Source organism: Cervus elaphus, chromosome 24, assembly GCF_910594005.1.
Source record: "Cervus elaphus chromosome 24, mCerEla1.1, whole genome shotgun sequence".
Lineage (NCBI taxonomy): Eukaryota > Metazoa > Chordata > Mammalia > Artiodactyla > Cervidae > Cervus > Cervus elaphus.
This window is the reverse complement of record NC_057838.1, coordinates 20,203,774-20,228,780: the sequence shown is the minus strand read 5'-3', so window position 1 is coordinate 20,228,780 and position 25,007 is coordinate 20,203,774. Positions and strand designations below refer to the sequence as shown.

The 25,007-nt window shown below is 42.6% G+C and overlaps 1 protein-coding gene across 1 annotated transcript in view; it reads left to right on the top strand.

Annotated features, from left to right (window-relative positions):
* Nucleotides 1-789: 789 nt before the first annotated feature.
* SUSD5 (sushi domain containing 5) overlaps nucleotides 790-25,007 on the top strand; it is a 41,985-nt gene continuing 17,767 nt past the window's right edge. Inside the window, exons 1-3 of the mRNA XM_043886929.1 lie at nucleotides 790-1,389; nucleotides 11,247-11,424; nucleotides 18,570-18,688. Coding sequence (XP_043742864.1) covers nucleotides 1,299-1,389; nucleotides 11,247-11,424; nucleotides 18,570-18,688 — 388 coding nt within the window. The 5' untranslated portion in view covers nucleotides 790-1,298. The remainder of the gene's footprint in view (nucleotides 1,390-11,246; nucleotides 11,425-18,569; nucleotides 18,689-25,007) is intronic.

The window sequence follows — 25,007 nt, the reverse complement described above, 5'->3', positions numbered from 1 at the left end:
TTGCTAAATCTTCCTTCACTCATCATATTTTTGAGACTCATCCATGTGATTGAGTGCATCAATATTTACTTCCTCTTACTGATGAAGGGTATTCTATTGCATAAACATGATGCAGTTTGGTTTTCTGTTCAGTCAATGGATGACATGTGGGTTGCTTCCGGTTTTTAGTTATTGTGACTAAAGCTGCTATGAAATTTGGGTATAAATCTTTTTGTGGACATTCACTTCTTTTTTTTGGATATACACCCAGGAATGGAATTCTCTGTCTTTGGAGAGGTGTATTTTAACTTTATATGAAATAGCCAAACAGTTCTCTAAAACAGTTGCACCAATTAAACCTTTAGAGCATGCTATCTCTCCAAATCAGGCCCGGCCAAGACAGGCCTGAATAAAGACAAACTTGAAAATGTCATTCGGATTCGCTAGTAATATCCAATAGACTATTCTTAAAAAAAACGGTGGTAGGCACAGTTCCTGAAGCAATCAAAGCGCAGCTCCTCCTACAGGTGCCTGGTGTCCCCTCCCCACCGCTCTCAGCGATCACCAGGCGTCAGAAGGTCCCCTCCAGCCCAGACGTGTGAATTCTCACTCCTCAGCTTACCAGCTAGCTGTTAGAAGATGAACAGTTAAGTCAATTCATTTACACTTACACGTGAAAGACTGTCAGGCCTTTTAGGGAAAAAGAGTCTCGCTAGCCCGTGTGTGTCACTCCCCAGAATGAGGTTGGCCAGTTAGTTTTCTTTAAAAAAAAAAAAAAAATTCTCCCACTGCAGGAGGACTCCAGCTGCAGTCAAGAAGCAGAGGGCAGAGTTAGGCATCCGATTTTTCCCGGTCCTCCTGGAGGGGCTAGGCCTCTCAAGACTGCGTCCCCCTTTCTCAGAGGGTGCCCAGGCAGGCGGGGATTCCCTGAAGCCGGTGCTCTGGTCTCCCCCCTCCTCAAGCCCTTCCCCTTCGTCTGGGAGGCGCCCTGGGAGCCTGCCGTCCGTCCGGCGCAGCCTCCTTTGGCACCGAGACCCCAGGTGCCCAGCGCGAAGGCGGAGCCGGGCTGCTGCCGCCTCCCCGGCGCCGCGGACGGGACCCCCGGGAGTTTGGGCCCCCGCGCTGCGGCTCCGGCGTCCCCAGCCTCTCAGGCCCGCCGCGCTCCCCCCTCTCTGCGCGCGGGGGGCTAACCTTGCGACGCGCGAACGGAGCGCAGCGCGCGGAGCCGAGGGGCGCGCGCTGGGCAGCGGCGCGGGCAGCGGGATCTCAGCGCGGTCAGAGCCCGCGCTCCAGCTGCGGGCCCACGGACGCCCCGCACCATGGCTGCCGAGGGACCCGGCCCCGGCGCCCGGCTCTGGGCGGCGGCGCTGCTCCTCCTTGGCCTGCCGCGCCTCTCCATGCCGGCGAATGGTGAGTGTCCGTGGAGTGTCCACGAGGCGGCGGGCCCCGGGTGGCTCACAGGGTCTCGGTGGGGAAAGCTAAGCTCGCCTGGGCTGCCCCCGGGGACGAGCCCAGAGCAAGGCCAGCTGGGGCGAGAAGGAGGCGAGAGGCCGTCCTGAAACCCTGCGTCCCCTCTCCCGCCTCCTCGAGGCGCCGCGAGCCGAAACGCGCCCTGGAGTCCCTCAACCACCCCTTCCTGCGGGGCGCGCACCAGAGAAAGCCTGTGCTTTGATCTCACAGCCCTGCCGCTAGCTTTCCAAGATCTCCTTGAAAAGTCTGCAAAATGAAATCAGTCTAGGGTGCCTGGAATCTCCGCTGCAGAGATACGATTTCCCACGTCTATTAAATGTGCTCCTAATGGCAACGCCGGTGATTACAAGACTCCCTTGGAGTTTTGGCTTGGTCCGGGAAGAGCTGAAAGACGAGAGGAAATCAGCTAGGTGAAACAGAGAGGAGAATATACTGGGGAGAGACGATGGCACGTGCAAAGGCCCTGTGAGTGGCAGGGGAAATGGGATAAATGATAGAGTGGCTAGAGTGCAAAGTTCAAGGTGAGGCTGTCCTTCCACAAGAAACTGGAGAAATAGGTAAGAACCAGATTATTGCAGATTTTTGAGAATTGACCTATCTTTTTGTTCGCTTGTTGAACCTGAATTCAGCTTTCAATACTTCTCTTGAATTCGCAGAATCACAACCTTAGATCAGTTCAGTTTCAAAAAGCTAATTTAGCTGTCTTTTGATTTTGGAACAAAATCCCCGTTGACTTGTGCAGAAGGATATGATGAAAAAGAAGCCATCAGTTCTCACATCCATGAGGGATTCTAGTAAATCAAGCTTGGGACAAGTTAGGTTGATGAAGGAAAAAAACCCTAGGCTGATTCAGGATGCTTTGTATATCTTAAAATGTCATCACTATTTAGCAAACAATATTGGGTGAAAGGACAAGATTTGACAAAAAAGAAGCACAGTGGTTAGGGAAAGGAGAAAGCCAGAGGAAAACCTCCAGGTATTAAAGAAGTTTTGTCCTAAGTGCCAGATTGTAGGACTCTTTGCTCATAATTAAGGCGAGTGTCTGATTTCTCCATATCCTCAGAGAGAGTGTGAGAGAAAAAAAAAAAAAACACTGTTAACTTTGAAGGCTTCTAGTGAACACTGTGAATTTTTAATTAAGATAAAATTCATGTACAATTTACCATTTTAAAACACACAATTCAAATGTTTTTTAATATAGTCATTATGTTTTACAACCATTACCACTCTCTAATTTCTGAGTATTTTCATCACCCCAAAAGAAATCCCATCCCTATTAGCAGCCAATCCACTCTTAGTTCTTTGCTCTAGTAGTTTTTGGCCTGACATTGAGTCATGAAAAATTAAGCTGATTTTAAAGAATGCAACTAGAATAAATTGCAGCTGGTACTAACTTTTGAACAATGTATACTATTGTACCCATTTTATTTCCTTTTAAATATACTGCAATCCATGAGACTTTAGTTTCACCCCATTATAACTGCTTAAGTGGAATGCCAGATGGATATGGAGCAACATGGCTTGATTTGGATCATAGAACATCTAAGACAGAAATATCATCAGACAAGGAGAAAGCAACAAGCATTGCTGTTGTTCAGTTGCTACGTTGTGGCCGACTCGTTGCCACCCCATGGACTGAAGCACCCCAGGCCCCTCTGTCCTTCCCTATCCCGCTTTTCTTGGTAACACTTGCAGAAATGCCTGAGTTTCTCCCCTTTCTCCTTTCCTTCTCCCTTCTTCCCCGATGGCGAACTACAGGTACCTTTGCTTTCAAGAAACTCCATTTGCTGAGCTCCAACTTTTATAATAGAGCCATTGAAGAATTAGAATCTATTTATGAAAGGAATCTTTTCTTTACTAAATATATGCTTAACTACCACCACTTTTCACACTTAGGGGATTTGTGTTCTACAGTGATGGAAGGAGGAAGATGAAATGTGCAGCTAAACTGATGTGTTAGGACATTTGAAGAGAGAATTTGAAGTTATTAAAAATTCCATAGACCTATTAAAAAATAAGTCAAACTCAAATGACAAACATTTAGTTTGCCATTGGACTAATTAGATATGTATCTTATACATAAAAGAGACCTGCTACTGTAATTTTAAAATACTTTTGAAACTGAAAAAATCTTCTCATTAACTGGATGCAAATTAACTGTGTTTGGGTAATGATTGCAGGAAAAGATCATTCATTTAACAGATAATTTGAGTATCTACCATATAGGTTACTGCCCTTGCTATTGAGGATAGAATGGCAAGGAGAAAAAGGTCCTTGTTACCAGGGAGCTTAAAATCCAATAGGGGAGGGACTTCCCTGGTGGCCAAGACTCCATGCTCCCATTGCAGGGTCCCAGGTTCAATCCCTCGTCAGGGAACTAGATCCCACGTAGTGCAACTAAAGATCCCTCATGCTGCAGCTGAAAGATTCCACATGCTGCAACTAAGCCGTGGCCCAGCAAAAGAAAAAAAAAAAAAAATCCAGTGGGGGAAGAGATGCATTAAGCAAATAATTATGTGAACAAAATGTGAAATTGCAGTTCTGATAAGATTAAAGGACGGAAGTACTATGACAGCATGTATTAGGAGATTTTTCATTTGGTGTAGGAGGATCTGAAAGATGAGCAAGAACTGACCAGGCAAAGGCGGGAAGGAAAGGGATCTAAATAGAAAATGATGTATAAAGAAACTGTGAGTCACTGAGAAAATGGGACATGTGATAAGAAACAGTTCTGGAGTCCAGAGTCCAAGGTGGAAGTAGTTTAAGATGATGCTAGGAGAACTGACATGTGGCCAAGTTTTGTTTTAATCCCAAAATGGAAAGGAAACCATTGAATGGCTTCTAGTAGTAGAGTGACTGATCAGGTTTGCATTTTGAGAAACTCATCCTGAGAGTAGGAAGAATGGATAGGACCAGGGCAAGACGGATGTGGAGAGACCATACAGGATGGTATTTCACTTGTCCAGGTGAGAGAGGCTGGAGGTGAAGAGAAGGCTGGGGTGAACAGAAAGGGTCTGGACTGAAGAGAAAAATGTGAGTCATCCATGTCAAGATGGTTTGTGAAAGGATGTGTATAAATGGAATCCTAGGGAAAGATTTTATAGCAAGATGACCTACTTTAGTTTCTCCACAGATTCATTGAAGTATAAATACTGAACTAGTTCTAGTAGTTTTTTAGTGGATTCTTTAGGATTTTCTACATTCCAAGATTATGTCATTTGCAGATATATTTTTCTTTTTTCCAATCTGGATGCTTTTTATTTCATTTTCTTGCCTAATTGCCTTGGAGAGAACTGCCAGTACAATGTTGAATAGACGTGGCAAGAGTGGATAATCCTTGTTGACAAGGATCATAGTAGAAGGTATTCAGCATTTCGCCATCAAGTGTAATGTTAGCTATGGGATTTTTGTAGATGCTTTTATCAGATTGAAGAAATTCCTCTTCATTCCTAGTTTGTTGAATCCTTTTTATCATGAAAAGGTATTGAATTTTGTCAAGTGCCTTTCTGCATCTATTGAGATGATCGTGTAGTTTTTGTCTTTTATTCTATTGATAAATTGTATTATATTAATTGATTTGGGGGTATAAGTCAACCTTGTATTCCTGGGATAGATCCAACTTAGTCACAGTGTATAATTCTTTTTTTTTTTTTTAATTCTGCTGGACTTGCTTTGCTGGTATTTTTGTTGAGGATTTTTGTGTCTATGAGAGATAATGGCCTATAATTTTCTTTTCTTGTGTCTTCTGTCTGGTTTTGGCATTAGGGCAATGGTGACCTCAAGGACAAAGTTGGGAGGTGTTGCTCTCTGCTGTTCTATTTTTCAGTTTTTATATTCTAACCACTTTTTAAACTGAAGTATAGTTAGTTTACAATGTTGTGTTAGTTTCAGGTATAGAGCAAAGTGATTCACTTTTTAATAGTCTTTTCCATTATAGGTTATTACAATATGTTGAATATAGCTCCCTGTGTTACATAGTAGGTCCTTGTTGATAATCTGTTTTATATATAGTAGTGCATATACATTAATCCCAAACTCCTGATTCGTCTCCCCCCTCATCCTCTTTGGTAACCATATAAGTTCGTTTTCTGTGTCTGTGAGTCTATTTTTGTTCTGTAAATAAGTTCATTTATATCACGTCTTAAATTCCACATGTAAGTGACATCATAAGACATTTGTCTTTCCCTGACTCACTTCACTCAGTATGACCATCTCTAGGTTCATCCATGTTGCTGCAAATGGCATTATTTCATTCTTTTTTACAGCTGAGTAATATTAATATTTTCCATCTTTTTGGTCATTTTACTACATTTTGGATGATGTCTTCTGATTTCTTTTTCAAGGATAAGTTCTTTGTTCAAATGTGTCTGATATGCAGTCAAAAACATTTATTACATTTTAATTTTATCATTTTAAAAAAAAATTCTAGATTTCCTATTTTGTTCTTTTTCAAGTCAGCTTAGTAACTTTTTATAGCTTCCTGTTCTTTGCAGATATTTTCAAATTTGTTATTTCTCTAAATATAGTAATCGTCATTGACGATTGTTAGTACCAGCATTGGACTTATTTTTAGGTCAGCGTCTGTTACGTGCTGTATCTGTTGCTTCTTACTCATAGTGCCTCGTTTCCTTGTACTCTTCGCTGTGTTTTGCTTTGGTGGTCATTGCCTTTGAAAAAAGTGTTTGCATGGGATTTCCTATAGCATAAGATAAAGGTGTTTCCCCGCCCCGATTTGTTCCTATGAGGTGTCTGGGTAAATGGTAGTCTCAGGCCACTTTAGGCTACATCCATGGCTTGACGTATTTTAGACATCCATTTTTTGTTAGGACTACAGATCTCAGCGAAGATTAGCATTTGGGTTCCTAGCACCAAGATGACTCATCCGACAGTCTTCAGAATGAGGGGAGGGGATATGGTTTACCCTTGTCCACTCTTTTATCTTGAGAGTTCAACGTTTCAGACTCTCAGACTCACGTGTGCATGTAGCAGGGAAGTGCTGGAGGAGGGAAAAGATGTCTAGCAGGTTTCTTACATCATGGGAACCCTTGGCTTTCACTTTTATCTCCGGGGTTTGACCATCAAAAAACCCGTGTCTAATTTCATAGCTGTTTTTTCCCCAGATACACAAATGCTATTAATACAAAAGTGTCTTGAGGGTGCATGCTTGCTTCTTCAGGTAGGACTACCAAGTATTAATACAGTTATTCAGGTCATTTTCTGCACACTGGCACCATGTCTGAAGGAACTCCAGTCACCTTCAGGTATGTTTATTGCAAAAAGTTTTTGCATTTTTTTTATTATAGCTTTTGGCTCCAAAGCTGGGAAGATTACTGTGTTTGTGGTAACAATTTTGCAGTAGATGACAGTTAAGGTTCTTATTTGATTAAAATCAATATGTTAATTTTGCTGACAGAAGTGAAATGTGACATTTTAGGTGGGCTTTTTCTCCCCTGCTTTTACCTTAAAACAGGGTCCCTACTTGGTCCCTTCAAGAGGTTGCTGGGGACCCCAGCACTCCCCCCTGCAACATGGTTTTCTTGCCCAAAGCTGCCTTTTGCTTTTAGACTCTTTTGCTCTCCCTGAGTTCACGTCCTATTCCACCCATCTCTCCTATGTTTCTTGAGGCTTCTTGCCCATAGATTGATGTAGTGCCGGCAGCCAGGGTGCAAGAGATGAGGCCACTGCTGTCTTGTCCAGTGGGGAGAAATGCAGCTACACAAGCGCGCTCATCGTGGGAAGTAATGATGTCCTGAGAGAGGAGGGAAGCGACCTGCTGGGTGTGAAGCCACACTCCAGGGCAGGGCAGCAGAGGGAGGCAGAGCTGAGGCTGAATCAGGGCCTCGGACACCAAGTGACCCCGCCCAGGGGAACCTAGGACGCTGAGCCTTAGCATACGGGGTTTGTAAAATGCCTTTTTATCTATTCTTTTTCAGTGTTTTAATTTTTATACAATTTTGAAGGTTACTTTCCATTTACAGGTTAGTGGTCACACCATCATGGTTATCTGGGTCTTGAAGATCTTTTTTGTACAGTTCTTCTGTGTATTCTTGCCACCTCTTCTTAATATCTTCTGCTTCTGTTAGGTCCATACAATTTCTGTCCTTTATTGTGTCCATCTTTGCATGAAATGTTCCCTTGGTATCTCTGATTTTCTTGAGAGATCTCTAGTCTTTCCCATTCTATTGTTTTCCTCTGTTTCTCTGCACTGATCACTGAGGAAGGTTTTGTTACCTCCCCTTGCTATTCTTTGGAACTCTGCAATCAGATGGGTGTATCTTTCCTTTTCTTCTTTGCCTTTAGCTTCTCTTCTTTTCTCAGCTATGTGTAAGACCTCCTCAGACAACCATTTTGCCTTTTTGCACTTCTTTTTCTTTTTTGGGGGGATGGTCTTGATCACTGCCTCTTGTACAATGTCACAAACCTCCGTCCATAGTTCTTCAAGCACTCTATCAGATCTAATCCCTTGAATCTGTCACTTCCACTGTATAATTGTAAGGGATTTAATTAAGGTCATACCTGAATGGTCTAGTGGTTTTCCCTACTTTCTTCAATTTAAGTCTGAATTTTGCAATAAGGAGTTCATGATCTGAGCCACAGTCAGCTCCTGGTCTTGTTTTTGCTGACTGTATAAAGCTTCTCCATCTTCGGCTGCAAAGAATATAATCAATCTGATTTCTGTATTGACCATCTGGTGATGTCCATGTGTAGAGTCTTCTCTTGTGTTGTTCTAAGAGGGCATTTGCTATGACCAGTGCGTTCTCTTCGCAAAACTCTGTTAGCCTTTGTCCTGCTTCATTTTGTACTCCACGGCCAAACTTGCCTGTTACTCCAGGTATCTGTAAACTTCCTACTTTTGCATTCCAGTCCACTATTAATGAAAAGGACATCTTTTGGGGGGTGTTAGTTCTAGAAGGTCTTGTAGGTCTTCATAGAACTGTTCAGCTTTTTCAGCATTACTGGTTGAGGCATAGACTTGGGTTACTGTGATATTGAATGGTTTGCCTTGGAAACGAACAGAGATCATTCTGTTGTTTTTGAGATTGCACCCAAGTACTTAATTTCAGACTCTTTTGTTGACTATGAGGGCTACTCCATTTCTTCTAAGGGATTCTTACCTGTAGTAGTAGATATAATGGTCATCTGAATAAAATTCGCCCATTCCAGTCCATTTTAGTTCACTGATTCCTAAAATGTCAATGTTCACTCTTGCCATCTCCTGCTTGACCACTTCCAATTTACCTTGACTCATGGACTTAACTTTCCAGGTTCCTTTGTAGTATTATTCTTTACAGCATCTGACTTTACTTCCATCACCAGTCACATCCACAACTGGGCGTTGTTTTCGCTTTGGCTCTGTCTCTTCATTCTTTCTGGAGTTAGGTCTACACTCTTCTCCAGTAGCATATTGGGCACCTACCGACCTGGGGAGTTCATATTTCAGTGTCATATCTTTTTGCCTGTTCATACTGTTCATGAGGTTCTCAAGGCAAGAATACTGAAGTGGTTTGCATTCCCTTCTCCAGTGGACCACATTTTGTCAGAAACGTTTTGTCCAGACATCCTGGAAAGTGAAGTCAAGTGGGCCTTAGGAAGCACTACTACAAACATAGCTATTGAAGGTGATGGAATTTCAGCTGAGCTATTTCAAATCCTAAAATATGATGCTGTTAAAGTGCTGCACTCAATATACCTGCAAAGTTAACTCTGCAGTAGCCACAGGACTGGAAAAGGTCAGTTTTCATTCCAATCCCAAAGAACAGCGATGCCAAAGAATGTTCAAACTACCGCACAATTGCACTCATCTCACATGCTAGTAAAGTAATCCTCAAAATCCTTCAAGCAAGGCCTCAACAGTATGTGAACCGAGAACTTCCAGATCTTCAAGCTGGATTTAGAAAATGCAGAGGAAGCAGAGATCAAATTGCCAACATCCATTGGATCATAGAAAAAACAAGAGAGTTCAAGAAAAAAATCTACTTCTGCTTTATTGACTACACCAAAGCCTTTGACTGTGTGGATCACAACAAACTGGAAAATTCTTCAAGAGACGAATACCAGACCACCTGACCTGCCTCCTGAGAAATCTGTATGCAGGTCAAAAAGCAACAGTTAATACTGTAAAGTAATTAGCCTCCAACTAATAAAAATAAATGAAAAAATAAAAATAAAAAAAAGATGCAACAGTTAGAACCAGACATGGAACAACAGACTGGTTCCAAATTGGGACAGAAGTACATCGAGGCTGTATATTGTCACCCTGCTTATTTAACTTATATACAGAGTACATCATGTGAAATGCTGGGCTGGATGAAGCACAAGCTGGAATCAAGATTGCTGGGAGAAATATCAATAACCTCAGATACACAGAAGACACCACCCTTATGGCAGAAAGTGAAGAAGAACTAAAGAGCCTCTTGACGAAAGTGAAAGAGGAAAGTGAAAAAGTTGGCTTAAAACTCAACATTCAAAAAATTAAGATCATGGCATATGGTCCCATCACTTCATGGCAAATAGATGGGGAAACAGTGGAAACAGTGAGAGATTGTATTTTCTTGGGCTCCAAAATCACTGCAGATGGTGACTGCAGCCATGAAATTAAAAGACACTTGCTCCTTGGAAGAAACACTATGACCAACCTAGACAGCATATTAAAAAGTAGGGATGTTACTATGCTGACAAAGGTCCATCTAGTCAAAGCTGTAGTTTTCCCAGTAGTCATGTATGGATGTGATAGTTGGACTATAAAGAAAACTGAGCACCCAAGAATTGATGCTTTTGAGCTGTGGTGTTGGAGAAGACTCTTGAGAGTCCCTTGGACTGCAAGGAGATCCAACCAGTCCATCCTAAAGGAAATCAGTCCCGAATATTCATTGGAAGGACTGATGCTGAAGCTGAAACTCCAATACTTTGACCACCTGATGTGAATAACGGACTCATCAGAAAAGACCCTGATGTTGGGAAAAATTCAAGGTGGATGAAGGGGATGACAGAGGATGAGATGGTTGAATGGCATCCCTGACTGGATGGACGTGAGTTTGAGCAAGCTCCGGGAGTTGGTGATGGACAAGGAAGCCTGGAGTGCTGCAGTCCCTGGTCTTCCATTTACAAATATTACAAAATACTGGCTATATTCCCTGTGTTGTGCAACACATCCTTGAGCCTGTCTTACAGTCAGCAGTTTGTACCTCCCCCACCCCCGGATTTCCCCTCCCCTTTTCATTCCCCCTACTACTTTGTTCTCTGTATCTGTGAGTCTGCTTCTTTGTTGTTATATTCACTATTGTTGTATTTCTTAGATTCCACATTTAAGTGATATTGTACAGTATCTGTCTTTGTCTGACATATTTCCCTTCTCATAATGCTCTTGAAGTCTGTCCATGTTGCTGCAAATGGCAAACTTTCATTCTTTTTTATGGATGAATAGTTTTCCGTTGTGTATATCTCTCTATCCATTCATCTACTGATACACAGTTAGGATGTTTCCTTGTCTTGGCAAGGAAATTGCCAAGCATTGTAAATAATGCCGCTAAGCATCTTTTTAAATGGAAGATTTGAAGGACTTATCCAGATAAACATGCCAGAACAGATAGTTGATTTTTTTTTTTTAAGAGTAAAAAATTATAACTGTCATTAGTTGGTCCCAGGGATGAGTGCACTGTGGTAGTTGCTGCGCTTCAGTCTTTGAGCAAGTGGGAGAGACCACAGTCCTGACAGGTGTTTGCCCCGGGGGGCGTCTGCTGAGGTTAAATTCCCTGGGATCCTGGAATCAGCCTGTGTCTGTGCTTGTCCTCACACAGGGAAGCTCTTCGTGCTGGAGTCTCAGAACGGCTCTCGGGGCCTGGCACTGGAGGCCGCGCGGCTTTCCTGCAGGAACAGGGGTGCTCACCTGGTGTCTGCAGATGAGCTGCGGAAGGTGGTCCAGGACTGCGCCTTAGCGGTGTGCACCACGGGCTGGCTGGCGGACGGCACCCTGGGGTAAGTCAGGCCAGCCGGGGGCACTCTCCTCCCAACCTACCCCACTGCCCCATCAGGGCTGATTTGGTGGCTCAGTCATCGTTCTATTGAGGCACCAGGATAGACAGAGTGCAGTGGGCTGTGGCTTGCAGTATATTTTTTGGTTTGAGTTCTCATATAAAAACATATTTCTGGAGTTCTGTTGCAGTCTTTTCCCCCTTGCTTTGTTATTTTGAATTGCCTTTTAGGTTACAAAAATAATACATGCTCATAAAGATTTCAGATAATTCATATATACAAAGCACAAAGTGAGTTTCTCTCTTCTTCCCTACCTCAGAGTTAATGACCCTTAACTGTTTGACGTATGCTCTTTATCTCCTTTTCTCTGTGGAGGTTCATCTGCATCCATGAGAAAAGAGGAGCATGGCATGGGGGTTTTAGAATATAATTACAAATTCTTTCACATTACTCCCATTGAGAAATGCGGTCAATGTCCTTTCCCTTTGTATTTTGTTTGTTTTTATATTACTCCTTATTTTTTTGGCCTCACCGTGTGACCTGTGGGATCTTCATTCCCCACCCAGGGATCAAACCCTTGCCTCCAGCAGGAGAAGCACAGGGTCTTAACCACTGGATTGCCAGGGAAGTCCCAGTGTCATCTACCCTTGAATGAGGGACAGCGTAGAATTGCCTCGACCAGGAGAACACAGCGGGAGTGATACTCTGAGGCTAGGTCGGAAAAAGCCACTCTCCGGTTTCTGGGGACACTTACTTTTGAGATGCTACCACTGAGAAGTCCTAGGAAGCCTGGGCCACATGGAAATGCCCTGTGTGTGCACTTTCACCAATAGCCCCAACTGATTTCCCAACCACTAGCAAGCATTAACTGCCTCCGGGTGATTCCAACCCCCAGCTATTGAGTGAGCCAGCCCAGCCTTAGATGAGTCTCCCCAGATCAGCCTTAGACATTATATAGCAGAGACAAGCCTTTCCCATTGTGCCCTATCTGAATTCCTGACCCTTGGAATCTTTGTGGAGAAATAATTCTGTGGCTGGCTAGGAGAAAACATCCCATTAGTGCTGCTAACTGCTCTGTTTATTAGTCATAGACAGAGAGGGCAGGAGCCATTCCACTTTTTCCTTCATGCCACAGGAATGTGAGAGAACAAATGGGCTCCAAGAACTACTTGACCCTGAAGATGTCTGGCTGGGAAGTAGCCACAGAAAACATACACAACCATGCTGATTCACATCCCCAAAGGTGAAGCAGCAATTGAACAAAGAGAACAAATGAAACTACCTCCAAAACTTTTCAGTGACTCTGGAATTGTGACTCTCTCTGCCTCGTATTTGACTTCCAAGGTCCTAAATCAACAAAATATGACCAGTGATAATACGTGTTTCCCTAGTGTAGTTAAGTATGGATACTTTTAATAACTCTGTTACTATCAATGAATCAGATAATCAAGGTATTCAGAGATTCTAAAGAGCCAGCTTGGAGCCAGGCTTAGGTCTCCTAGGCATTACAAATCGAAACTAAGTCATTGGAAAGATTTATCTTCTGAGGGTTTGCTGTAATGTATTAAAACATATTACATAGTGGATCTCTACCTTGCTTAGATGATATTTCTTTATACAGTAAACACGCTTATTTGATATATTTACTAAATGACATATTAAAATAGTTTTCCATGTTAATATTTCTGGAACCAAGAAGTATCTGATCATTAGTAGTACATTTCACTGTGGGTCCATCTCCCCTCCCCACCAAAAACTGACTATTAAATGCACAGTGCAAGGACTTCCCTGGTGGTCCCGTGGCTAGGATTCCACGCACCTAATGTGGGACCCTCAGGTTCAATCCCTGGTCAAAGAACTAGACCCCAGATGCTGCAACTAATAAAATAAAAAATCCTGCATACCACAATGAAAATCAACGATCTCACGTCACAACTAAGACTCGGTGCAGCCAAATAAAATAAATAAATAAATAATTTTAAAAAATTTCTTTAGAGGAAAATAATATTATCCTAGATTATTTCTACAAACTATGTTAGCAAATAAAAGACTTGTCACATAGTATAAAATAATCAGTCACATGGGGAGGCACCAGTCACATGGGGTCAGTTTTCATTCCAATCCCAAAGAAAGGCAATGCCAAAGAATGCTCAAACTACTGCGCAATTACACTCATCTCACACGCTAGCAAAGTACGCTCAAAATTCTCCAAGCCAGGCTTCAACAGTACATGAACTGTGAACTTTCAGATGTTCAAGCTGGATTTAGAAAAGGCAGAGGAACCAAAGAACAAACTGCCAACATCCGCTGGGTCACAGAAAAAGCAAGAGAGTTTGATAAAAACATCTACTTCTGCATTATTGCCTATGCCAAAGCCTTTGGCTGTGTGGATCACAACAAACTGTGGAAAATTCTTTAAGAGATAGGAAGATAGGAATACCAGACCACTTTACTTACCTCCTGAGAAATCTGTGTGCAGGTCAGGAAGCAACAGTTAGAACTGGACATGGAACAACAGACTGGTTCCAAATAGGAAAAGGAGTACATCAAGGCTGTATATTGTCACCCTGCTTATTTAAGTTATATGCAGGGTACATCATGAGAAACGCTGGGCTGGAAGAAGCACAAGCAGGAATCAAGACTTCCAGGAGAAATATCAATAACCTCAGATATGCAGATAACACCACCCTTATGGCAGAAAGTGAAGAACTAAAGAGCCTCTTGATGAAAGTAAAAGAGGAGAGTGAAAAAGTTGGCTTAAAACTCAACATTCATAAAACTAAAATCATGGCATCTGGTCCCATCATTTCATGGCAAATAGATGAGCATACAGTGGAAACAGTGACAAACTTTATTTTGGGGGGCTCCAAAATCACTGAAGATGGTGACTGCAGCCATGAAATTAAAAGACACTTGCTCCTTGGAAGAAACACTATGACCAACCTAGACAGCATATTAAAAAGCAGAGACATTACTTTGCCAACAAAGGTCCATCTAGTCAGAGCTATGGTTTTTCCAGTAGTCATGTATGGATGTGAGAGTTGGACCATAAGGAAAGCTGAGTGCTGAAGATTTGATGCTTCTGAACTGTGGTGTTGGAGAAGACTCTTCACAGTCCCTTGGACTGCAAGGAGATCCAACCAGTCCGTCCTAATGGAAATCAGCCCCTAATATTCATTGGAAGGACTGATGCTGAAGCTGAAACTCCAATACTTTGGCCACCTGAAGAAGAACTGACTCATTTAAAAAGACCCTGATGCTGGGAAAGATTGAAGGCGGGAAGAGAAGGGGACAACAGAAGATGAGGTGTTTGGATGGCATCACCGACTCAATGGACTTGAGTTTGAGTAAACTTCAGGAGTTGGTGATGGACAAGGAAGCCTGGCGTGCTGCAGTCCATGGGGTCACAAACAGTTGGATACGACTGAGTGACTGAACTGAACTGGGGAGACAAGGCAACAATAATAAAAATAGCCAATAGAAATTCTAGATGTTAACACTGGTAGATGCAGACTTTAAAATAACTCTTTAAAATGTTCAAACTACAAAGGACCAAAAGGAGAATCTTGCAGAAGGCTGAAAACTATAAAAATAACCAAATAAAAACTCCAGAAATGAAAAATACAAAAGCTGTAATTAAGAAATTAATAGCTAAATCTAACAGCTGATTTTAAGAGTCAAAGAGAAAATTAATGAACTGGAAGATATTTTAGAAGAAAATGTCCAGAATAAAGAACAGAAGGGATGAAAGTACAGAAGAAAGAGTACAAAGCGAAGAAGATGCATGTCATTGGGATTCTAAAAGGAGAAGAGAAATAAGATGAAGCAAAAGTAATATGAGATTTAGCCACACCTGTGGAAAAATACTCACACACAGATTTAAGAAGCCCTGGGAAGCCCAATCAGGATAAATAAAGAGTTTCATAACTTGGAACAAAATAGTAAAACTGGTAAGAATCAAATATGAAGAAAAACTGTTAAAAGCAATAAGGAAAAGAAAGAGTACCTTCAAAGGAGCAACAATAAAGTGACAGTGAAAGCCCAAAGACCACTGAATGATGCCTTCAAAGTGCTGAAAGAAAATATTACCAAACTGGAATTCTATACCCAGTGAAAATATCTTCAGAGAATAAATGTAAAATAAAGAATTTTCAGACAGACAAAAGGTGAGAGAATTCATTACATATGATCTGCACTAAATGAAACCCTGAAGCATGTTCTTCTGGCAGGAGGGAAACAATTGCAGGTGGACAACTGGAGACGCAAGAAACAATTGAGTGGTAAAAGTAAATATAGGGGTGAACTGAAATTACATACAGATGGTCCCTGACTTATGGTGGTTCAGCTTACAACTTTTTAACTTTATGATGGCATGAAAGCATTATGCTTTCAATAGATATGGTTCTTCAAGTTGTGAATTTTGATCTCTTTCTAGGCCAGTGAGATACTATCTGATACTTTTTTGTGATGCGGGGCAGTGGCAGTAAGCTGCAGCTCCCAGTCAGCCATGCGATCATGAGAATAAAAACTGATACACTTATAGCCATTCTGTGGTGAGACGACCATTCAGCTTTTTCACTTTCAGTATGGCATTCAATAAATTGCATGAGACATTCAATGCTTTATTGTAAAATAAACTGTTAGATGATCTTACCCAACTGTAGGCTAATGTAAGTGTCTAGAGCATGTTTAAGGTAGCCTAGGCTAAGCTCTGATGTTCAGTAGGCTATGTGTATTACATGCATTTTTTACTTACCATATTTTCAACTTTTTAAAAGTTTTGGGGGATATAACCCCATTGTAAGTTGAGGAAGATCTATAATTATATAAAGCAGTAACAGTAATACTAAACACTAAAAAATGGCATATAAGTCAGGAAGTGTTTGAAATATGTTAATACATAGTATTTTAAGTTGTGTCGTTGGGAAAGAGGGTAAAAGAAATATTAAATTTTAATAAATCAAAGAAGCATGTTATAACCTCTGGAGCAACCACTAAAAGAATTGTAAAAGGACATGTAGCTTCCAAAACAATACAGAAGAAGAAGAGATTGCTAAAAAGGAATTCAAACAATCAAAATCTGGAAAAGAAAAGAGAGAAAGAAAGAATGGGCAGGACTAATAGAAATATGGCAGATTTAAATTCAAAGAGATATGTGATTAAATTAAGCAAATGTGATGCTCTGATTAGAAAACAAGGACCATCACCTCCTAACCTATTGGTGGGAATGTAAATTAGTACAGCCAGTCTGAAGAAGAGTGTGGAGGTTCCTTAAAAAAAGTAAAAACAGAGCTTCCATATGATCTAGCAATCCCACTCCTGGGCATATATCCAGAGAAAACCATAATTTGAAAGTCACATACACCCCAATGTTCAGTGCAACACTGTTCACAATAGTCAGGGCATGAATGCAATCTAAATGTCTGTCAACAGAGGAATGGGTAAAGAATTGGTACATAAAGGCAATGGAATACCACTCAGTCTTAAAAAAGAAACAGTACCTTTGGCAGCAATATGGGTGGACCTAGAAATGATCATACTAAGTAAAATAAGTCCAACAGAGGAAGACAATCATGTGATATCACTCATATGTGGAGTCTAATTTTAAAAAAGATACAGGACTTCCCTGGTGGTCCTGTGGTTAAGAATCTGCCTGCCAATGCAGGAGACATGGGTTCAATTCCTGGTCCAGGAAGATTCCATATGCTGCAGGGCAACTAAGCCTGTGTGCCACAACTACTGAGCCCACATGCCGCAACCACTGAAGTCCATGCTCTCAAGAGCCTGTGCTCCACAACAAGAGAGGCCACTGCAATAAGAAGCCTGTGCATTGCAAATAGAGAGTAGCCCCCACTCTCCACAACTAGAGAAAGCCTGCATGCAGTAACAAAGACCCAGTGCAGCCAAGAATAAATAAAAAATTTTTTAAAGTCCCTTTCTACCTCCATCACCCATTCATCCACCTCTGTGCCCACATAGCCACTGATCAGCTTTCTGACACCTGAGGTTAATTTGTATTTCATATAAATAGAGTCATACAGCATATGCTCTTTTTCTGACTCCTTTCACTCAAAAATTATTTTGATATTCATCTATATTTTATGTTATTAATGGTTCATTGTTTTTTATGGCTAAATAATACTTGATTGCATCAAGTATGCTGCAGTTTATTTATCCATTCACTTCCTGATAGGCATGTGTTGTTTCCATTTTGGCTCTGTAACAAATAAACCTGTTGTGAACATTTATGTACAAGTTTTTCTATGAACATGTGTTTTCATTTATGTGGGGAAGTACATAGATGGGCCGTGTCTACATCATATGGCACAAATGAAAAAAGAAAAAGAAAACAAGAACTATCAGGTGGATTTTAAAAAATTCTATTTGTTGATTTAAGTGATACCCCTAAACAAATCATGGGACAAAAATAAATTATAATGGAAATTTACATACATGTAGAAATAGGTAGAAATATATTAAAATATAACAGGGACTTCTCTGGCAGTGCAGTTGTTAAGACTCTGTGCTCCTAATCCAGGGGGCATGGGTTCCATCCCTCTTGGAACTAAGGTTCTACATGCCACACAGTGTGGCCAAAAAATATATATATACATGTGTGTGTGTGTGTGTGTGTGTGTATATATATATATGTATATACATACACATATGTGCACACACATACAAAGCATACCCAAACTCATGGGATGCTACTAGAGCTATACCTGGAGGAAAATGCCTTAAATGCTTTAACAAAAACTTTAAATGCTTATGTTAGAAAAGGAAAGAGTCTGAAGGTTCAGGAACTAATAACTATCTATCTTAAGAAATCTGAAAAGGACAGCAAAACAAACCCATCCCCCCAAAAGAAGGGAACAAATAAAGAGCAGAATTTTATGAAATAAAAGCCAAGCATATACTGGAAGAGATCAGCCATGTATTTTATCTGAAACTTGAATCAATATATGTGACCTGAACTCAAGCATCACATACAACTTCCTGCTTTTAGAGGAACCTCTGGGAAGAATATTGATACTTTCAGCCAAAACTCCTGAATCGGAAAAATATCTGCTGATTCAGGGCTGATGGCAGAGGAGAATTCTTTGCCGGTTTTGGTTAGCTCTCCTAACCCACTGTCTTGTCTGTTTCAGGACAACCGTCTGCAGCAAGGGGAGGGGTGAACAGCAAAACATGCGAGCTGTCGATGTGAGGGTTGAAAGCAGCCCGGTTCCTGGGGGTACATACAACGCGCTGTGTATGAAGGATGAAGGTCAGTGCCAGAGCCTCTCTAAAGGTCTTGGAGGGTGTGCTCGTGGGGGCTGGCCTTTAGGTTGCGTTCTATTAGAAGCCAGCTTTACGATGAGGATTCACTGAACATCATGAATCAGGAAGTCTTCTGAAGAAAAGCCAGCGGGTTGGGAGGTGGGTGTGGGTGGGGAGTAACTCCGGCGTGGCCCCGCAGGGGCTCTCTGGAGACAGTGACCACAGGTCATCATGGGGTTCCTGATCAGGAGAGAGAGAGCAGGGCTATTTATACCACTGCTTTTGTCAGTCACTGGGTAAGGGCTACTTCCGGGAGGTGTGAATTCCCGGACTCTTCTGGATTTCTGTGTGCTCAGGCAAAGCGTTCCAACAGGCAAGCCAACCTCCATCAGAGACGCACAGATGTCTACCTAGAGCCCCTGTCCGTGGACCCCCGACAGCATCTGCTACAGCTGCTGATACTGCTTACCCTTCAATCTGCCTTCATGGTGGAAATTTTTCTACAAAGAAAAAAAAAAAAAACTTTTTCCCGAAAGGAAATTTATAGGATTTAGGAAACTGCTCTGAGAAAGGAAAATTCGACTTTCTTATGGGAAACCAGCTGAATGATGAGGAGAAAACCATAAAGGAGTCTCCAGGGCAGCGTATCATGAGGCCTGGGAAAAGTACACCTTCACTGGCAGAAATTCATGCCACTGAAAGGGAATGTCCGTGCACAGCGGGAGAAAGCAAGCTGCTTCCTCATCAGTCACAGACATCACCACAGCTCCTGCCTGGCTGCACAGTGTTCTCATCTAGGAAGTTTGAAGAAATACTGAGGCCTGGGTGCCAGCCCCGGAGATTCAGATAAAATGCTGTGGATGTTGAGGCTTTTTAAAGCTTCCCCAGGGCTTCCCAGCTGGCTCTAGTGGTAAAGAACCTGCCTGGCAGTGCAGGAGATGTTAAGAGATGTGGGTTCAGTCCCTGGGTCAGGAAGATCCCCTGGAGGAGGACACGGCAACTCACTCCAGTGTTCTTGCCTGGAGAATCCCATGGATAGAGGAGCTTGACAGTTCACATAGAGTCAGATACAACTGAAGCGACTTAGCATGCACGCACACACTCAATGGTTATAAGACATAACCCAGTTGGAGAAGTACTTCACGAATGCAGTTTCCCAAAACTCTTTGATGGTGAGCAATACCAGATGAACATATTAGAAATACAAACCCTCAGGCTGCCTCCCAGAGGCACCAAATCCCAATCTTCAGGGAAGGGGGTCAGAAGAGTTGACAAAGCAAAGAGCCACAGTGGGGATTTCCCTAGTGGTCCAGTGGCTGAGACTCAGCACTCTCAATGCAGGGGGCCCTGGTTGGATCCCTGGTCAGGGAACTAGATCCCACATGCCACAACTAAGAGTTCACATGCCAAAACTAAAGATCCTGTGTGCCGCAACTAAGGCCTGGAGCAGCCAAATAAATAAATACATATATGTATTTTTAAAAAAGGAGCCACAGTGAACCCTACAGCCCCGGCTGGTGCCTGTTAGATGTGTCTTGGTGGTAGATTTCCCTGCCGCTATGGCATCTGTTGATCACGCTCAAGTGACTGAATGACGTGCCTGTGCCCTGGAAAGGCGTGGGGAGAACAACAACCACGGTTTGTTTTTAAACCACATAAGTAAATGAAAATGATCCTTTGAATCTCAAACCTAGGCAGAGGTTCAGCTCTCTGAGGGAGACAGGACAGAGCTAAAAGAAAGCCAGCATGACCTTCTTTCTTCGTGATCTCAATGGACATGCAGGGCTTCTGAGTGTGAGCTCTTTCCCCTGATGAACAAGGGGTATCTGCTATCCTTTGCTGTGGAACATACCATCCATAAATGTAGTGGCTTAAAGCAACAACCCTTGTTTAGTTCACTGTTTGGGGGGTGGAGAGACAGCAGTCTGTGTTTCTCTGCTGGTCTCAGCCAGGCTCATTCACGAGTCCACCATCGGCTGCTGGGTGGGGGCCTTGCTCCTGGACGTTGGCTGGCTGTTGACTGGGGTGACGGGGGCCTCTGATCATCCAACCACGTGTTCCGCACCATCCCAAAAGGAAATCCTGGGCCTTCCACCTCACAGGCCTTCACAGGTGGCGTGTCTGTGAGTGTGTGCCTCTCTGTCCACAGCTGTAGTGCAGGAAGAAGCCAGAGGTTGGAGATATCTGTTCACATCTTATAGGGCACCAAGTTAAAACCCATGAGCGTGACTCTAAAACTGGGTTCTTGTCAAACCGATGAGATGTGTCTCCTGATATCTTGCACTCAGAGGAGTACAACTTGATTGCAGTAGTGCTTCTGCCAAAAACGCATACCTTGAATCTGATCATGGAGAGACAGTAACCAGACTCAAATTGAGAACCGTCATACAGAATGACTGGCCTACACTCTTTCCAAAATGTCAAGGACAAGAAAGATAAAGAAGGGCTAGGCAACTGTTTTGAATTAAAATAGACTAAAAAGACTTGACAGCAAAATGCAGTCTGATGCTGATCCTGGATCAGCGGAAATAGCTATAATTGATGAAGTCTGAATATGGATTATGAATTAGATAGTAGTATTGTGTCAGGGCTTAAGTTCTCTAATTTTGGTAACTATACTGCAGTTATGCAAGAGAATATCCTTGTTCTTGGAAACGTGTACTAAGGTTTTTGGGGACAAAGGGACATCACATCTACAAATCATTCTCAAGTCATTGAAAAAGGAATTACAGATACACATATATACATATTTGTATATGTATACATACACAACCATGTAGCCATGAAATTAAAAAGATGCTTGCTCCTTGGAAGGAAAGCTATGAGAAACCTAGACAGCATCTTAAAAAGCAGAGACATCACTTTGCTGATCAAGGTCCATATAGTCAAAGCTATGGTTTTTCCAGTAGTCATGTATGGATGTGACAGTTGGGCCATAAAGAAGGCTCAACACTGAAGAATGGATGCTTTTGAATTGCGGTGCTGGAGAAGACTCTTGAGAGTCCCTTGGACAGCAGGAAGATCAAACCAGTCAACCCTAAAGGAAATCAACCCTGAATATTCATAGGAGAACTAATGCTATAGCTGAAGCTCCACAACTTTGGCCACCTGGTGCAAAGAGGTGACCCAATGGAAAAGACTCTGATGCTGGAAAGATTGAAGTCAGAAGGAGATGGGGGCAGCAGAGGGTGAGACAGATAGCGTCACCAACTCAATGTACATGAATTTGAGCAAACTCCAGGAGACAGTGGAGGAGAGAGGAGCCTGATATGCTGCAATCCATGGGGTCACAAAGAGTTGGACATGACTTAGCAATTGAACAACAAAGCCTACACATACATGCATGTGTGTATGTATGTATGATATATATTTCTCTATACATAGATATCTATATATATATCTATCCAGAGAATGATCAAGCAAATGGCACAAAATGAAAACACATTAGTAAATCTGGATAAAGCATTTATGGGAGTTCCTTATTCTTAGAATTTTTCTGTAACTTTGTGATTACATGTAAATGAAAATTTCCCCTCAAAAGGTCTATGTACTTCTCCCAAAACAAACAAACAACAACAACAAAAAAACGATAGGGAAGCACAAAACAAAGCAAAACCAAAAAAACCAAAACTGAAGCAAATTCAGGACGCCTGGCAGCTTATGTGAGGACTGACGCCACTTTAGCAGAGTGAGCCCTGTGTGGGGACCTTTGAAACACAGCGCTTGAGCCCCACACCCCAGGGCAATTTTTCTGGAGCCTAGCCTGCCCACCCCCATCACCTCCAGACCAACAGGGAGAGGCTTAGGTGGGAAAATCTGGGATCTTGTTCCAACGGGGCCTGACCTCTGAGGAGGCTGCAGATGGGCGATGAAGGGGGCTCAGGGATGCATGCTGAGGCGGGATACGGGTCAGAGGCCTGTTGTCTCTTGGGCTTTCCAGGAAAGCAGGGTGGGTCCCCCAAGTTTTCCTCAGAGAGCTCTGTCCCTGATCCTCTGCCTTTGGCCCTTTAGAAAGAGCATGTAAACCACTCCCACATGGCCCCCCACTTTTCCCCAGTTGGAACATTGTAGACAGTCAATAAGAGAGGTAAGTCACACAGAGAAAGAGGAATACCATATGATATCACTTACATGTGGAATCTAAACTTTGATACAAATAAACTCATTTACAAAACAGAAACAGATTCTGAGACACAGCAAACAAACCTATGGTTACCAAAGGGGAAGAGGGGTGGGAGGGGGTAAATTAGGGGTTATTAGCATATACAGACTACTATGTGTGTGTTTGTATATATATGTGTGTATACATCATGGAATCACTTGGCTGGACACCAGAAACTAACACAGCTTAAGTCAACTATACTGCAGTTAAAAACAAACAAAAAAACAAAACAAGGGAAATCTGTGTGCTGAAGGAAGGTGGTGGGAAGCAAGAAGAGGCTCCTGGGGAGTGCACATGAGGTCTGGTTCAGCAGACCCTGGGTACAGCATCACCTCTAAAGGTTGCCTTTTTCCTAAAGATGCTTCATAACACTTAGCCCTAGGCTGCCACTTCTTCTCAGCAAGACGGGGAGAATGAAGGGTGCTCGCTCCAAAAACGGCAGACACATGCCTCACAAGCCCAGAAGGCAAATAGAGCCTGTGGCATGTGCAGGCGGCTTCCTCCTGTGTGTCTTTTTTTGAAATAAAGCTCACCATGAATGGAGATGTTTCTGTTTCCTTCTAGTATTTGTGTTTCACTGACAGTGAATTTCCAGCCCTGTGGTGATCTCACTTAAACTAATAAGGGAAGTTATTTTTAACCAGCTGGATGCTGATTAAATGAGCGGCCTCCACTTGGGTTCTCTGGCTTTGCTTCTCTTGGCAGCTTGTTTGTGGGGTCAACGGTGTGGGGTCTGGAGGATTCAACTCCCCTCTCGCCTTCTCCCTGTTGCACCCCAAGGCTTACTTGGGGTGTGCTTCTCTTTCTCCCTCTCCAAGCTAGGGCTGGCCTGACTGCTCTCTCAACCAGCCCACCTCATTCTCCTAGTACTGTGTTCCACCCTCCCCTGCACACGCTACTCCTGCCTGTATTTCCCATAAAAACAGAAATGGAACAATCTCTTTTATGTCTTCAGACAGACAGACACCTCTCAGGGCAAGAAAGAAGTTTTGAGAACAGCTAATTCCCAGGTCTGCCTGCAGGAGGGGCTGTGCCTCCAGGTGGGCTTTGGGAAAATTCTCCAGCGGTGATGGGAGACTGAGACCAAAAAATCGCAATACTTTGAGCAACTGATAGAACTTATCCAGTTTAGGGTCTCCCAAGGGAGTGTGGAAAATCCTGTACTCGTTACCAATTGGCACCGGCCAATTGTTAATTTATTTGTCTAGGGTAATGCAAAGCAGCGCTCAGACTTACAGGTGCTTTCAATAGAGAGAAAGATATACAGACACACAGACTGTTGGAAGGATGGATGGATGGATGGATGGTTGAGTGGACATAGAGATAGGTGAATGGATGGATAAATGAATAGATAGATGATAGGTAGATAGATGAATGGATAAACTGAAAATAGATGGATTGTTGGATGGATGGATAGATGAACAGAGATAGATGAATGGATGAATAGATAGATGACAGGTAGATAGCTAGATGGGTGGGTGGATGGATGGATGGATAGATGAGTGGATAATTAGAGAGAAAGATGAATGGACAGACAGAGAGAGATAGTGGACTTCTTCACCTTCAAGGAGTTGACAGTGTATGATGACAAGTAAGAGCTGACTGACACAAAGGGGGATAATCAGGGAGACTTCCTGAGGTGGGATTTCATGGGGATTATGGTTAGGGAAAGGCAACGAGGACACTGCACACAGAGAATGGCTGGAGCACGGGCTAGAAGAGGACCTTGCAGAGAGAACAGTGGCTCTGGGGAGACACACTCTCCTTGTCCTAATGCTTCAGAGAATGAATTGGGTTTGGAACATCCCTGAGGTCTCGAGTGACTGCTGGGCAAGTCTGAGGAGGCTGAGAGGGCAGCCCAGATAATCCTACCGTAGTTAGGATTCCCAGCTTGATCTATAGATTCAGTGCAACCTCAGTCATATTCTAAGCAAGTTACTTTGTGGATATGAACAAACTAATTTTGTAATCCGTAAGGAGAGACAGAGACCCAGAATAGCTCACTCATTTTTGAAGAAGAACAAGGTTGAAGAACTGCATGACAACTTCAAGACTTGCATAAAGATGCAGAAGCAAATACCGTGTGGTACTGGTGAAAGAAAAGACAAATATCGGTGGAAATCAATAGCCCAGAAATAGACTAACATAAACGTAGTTGACTGAT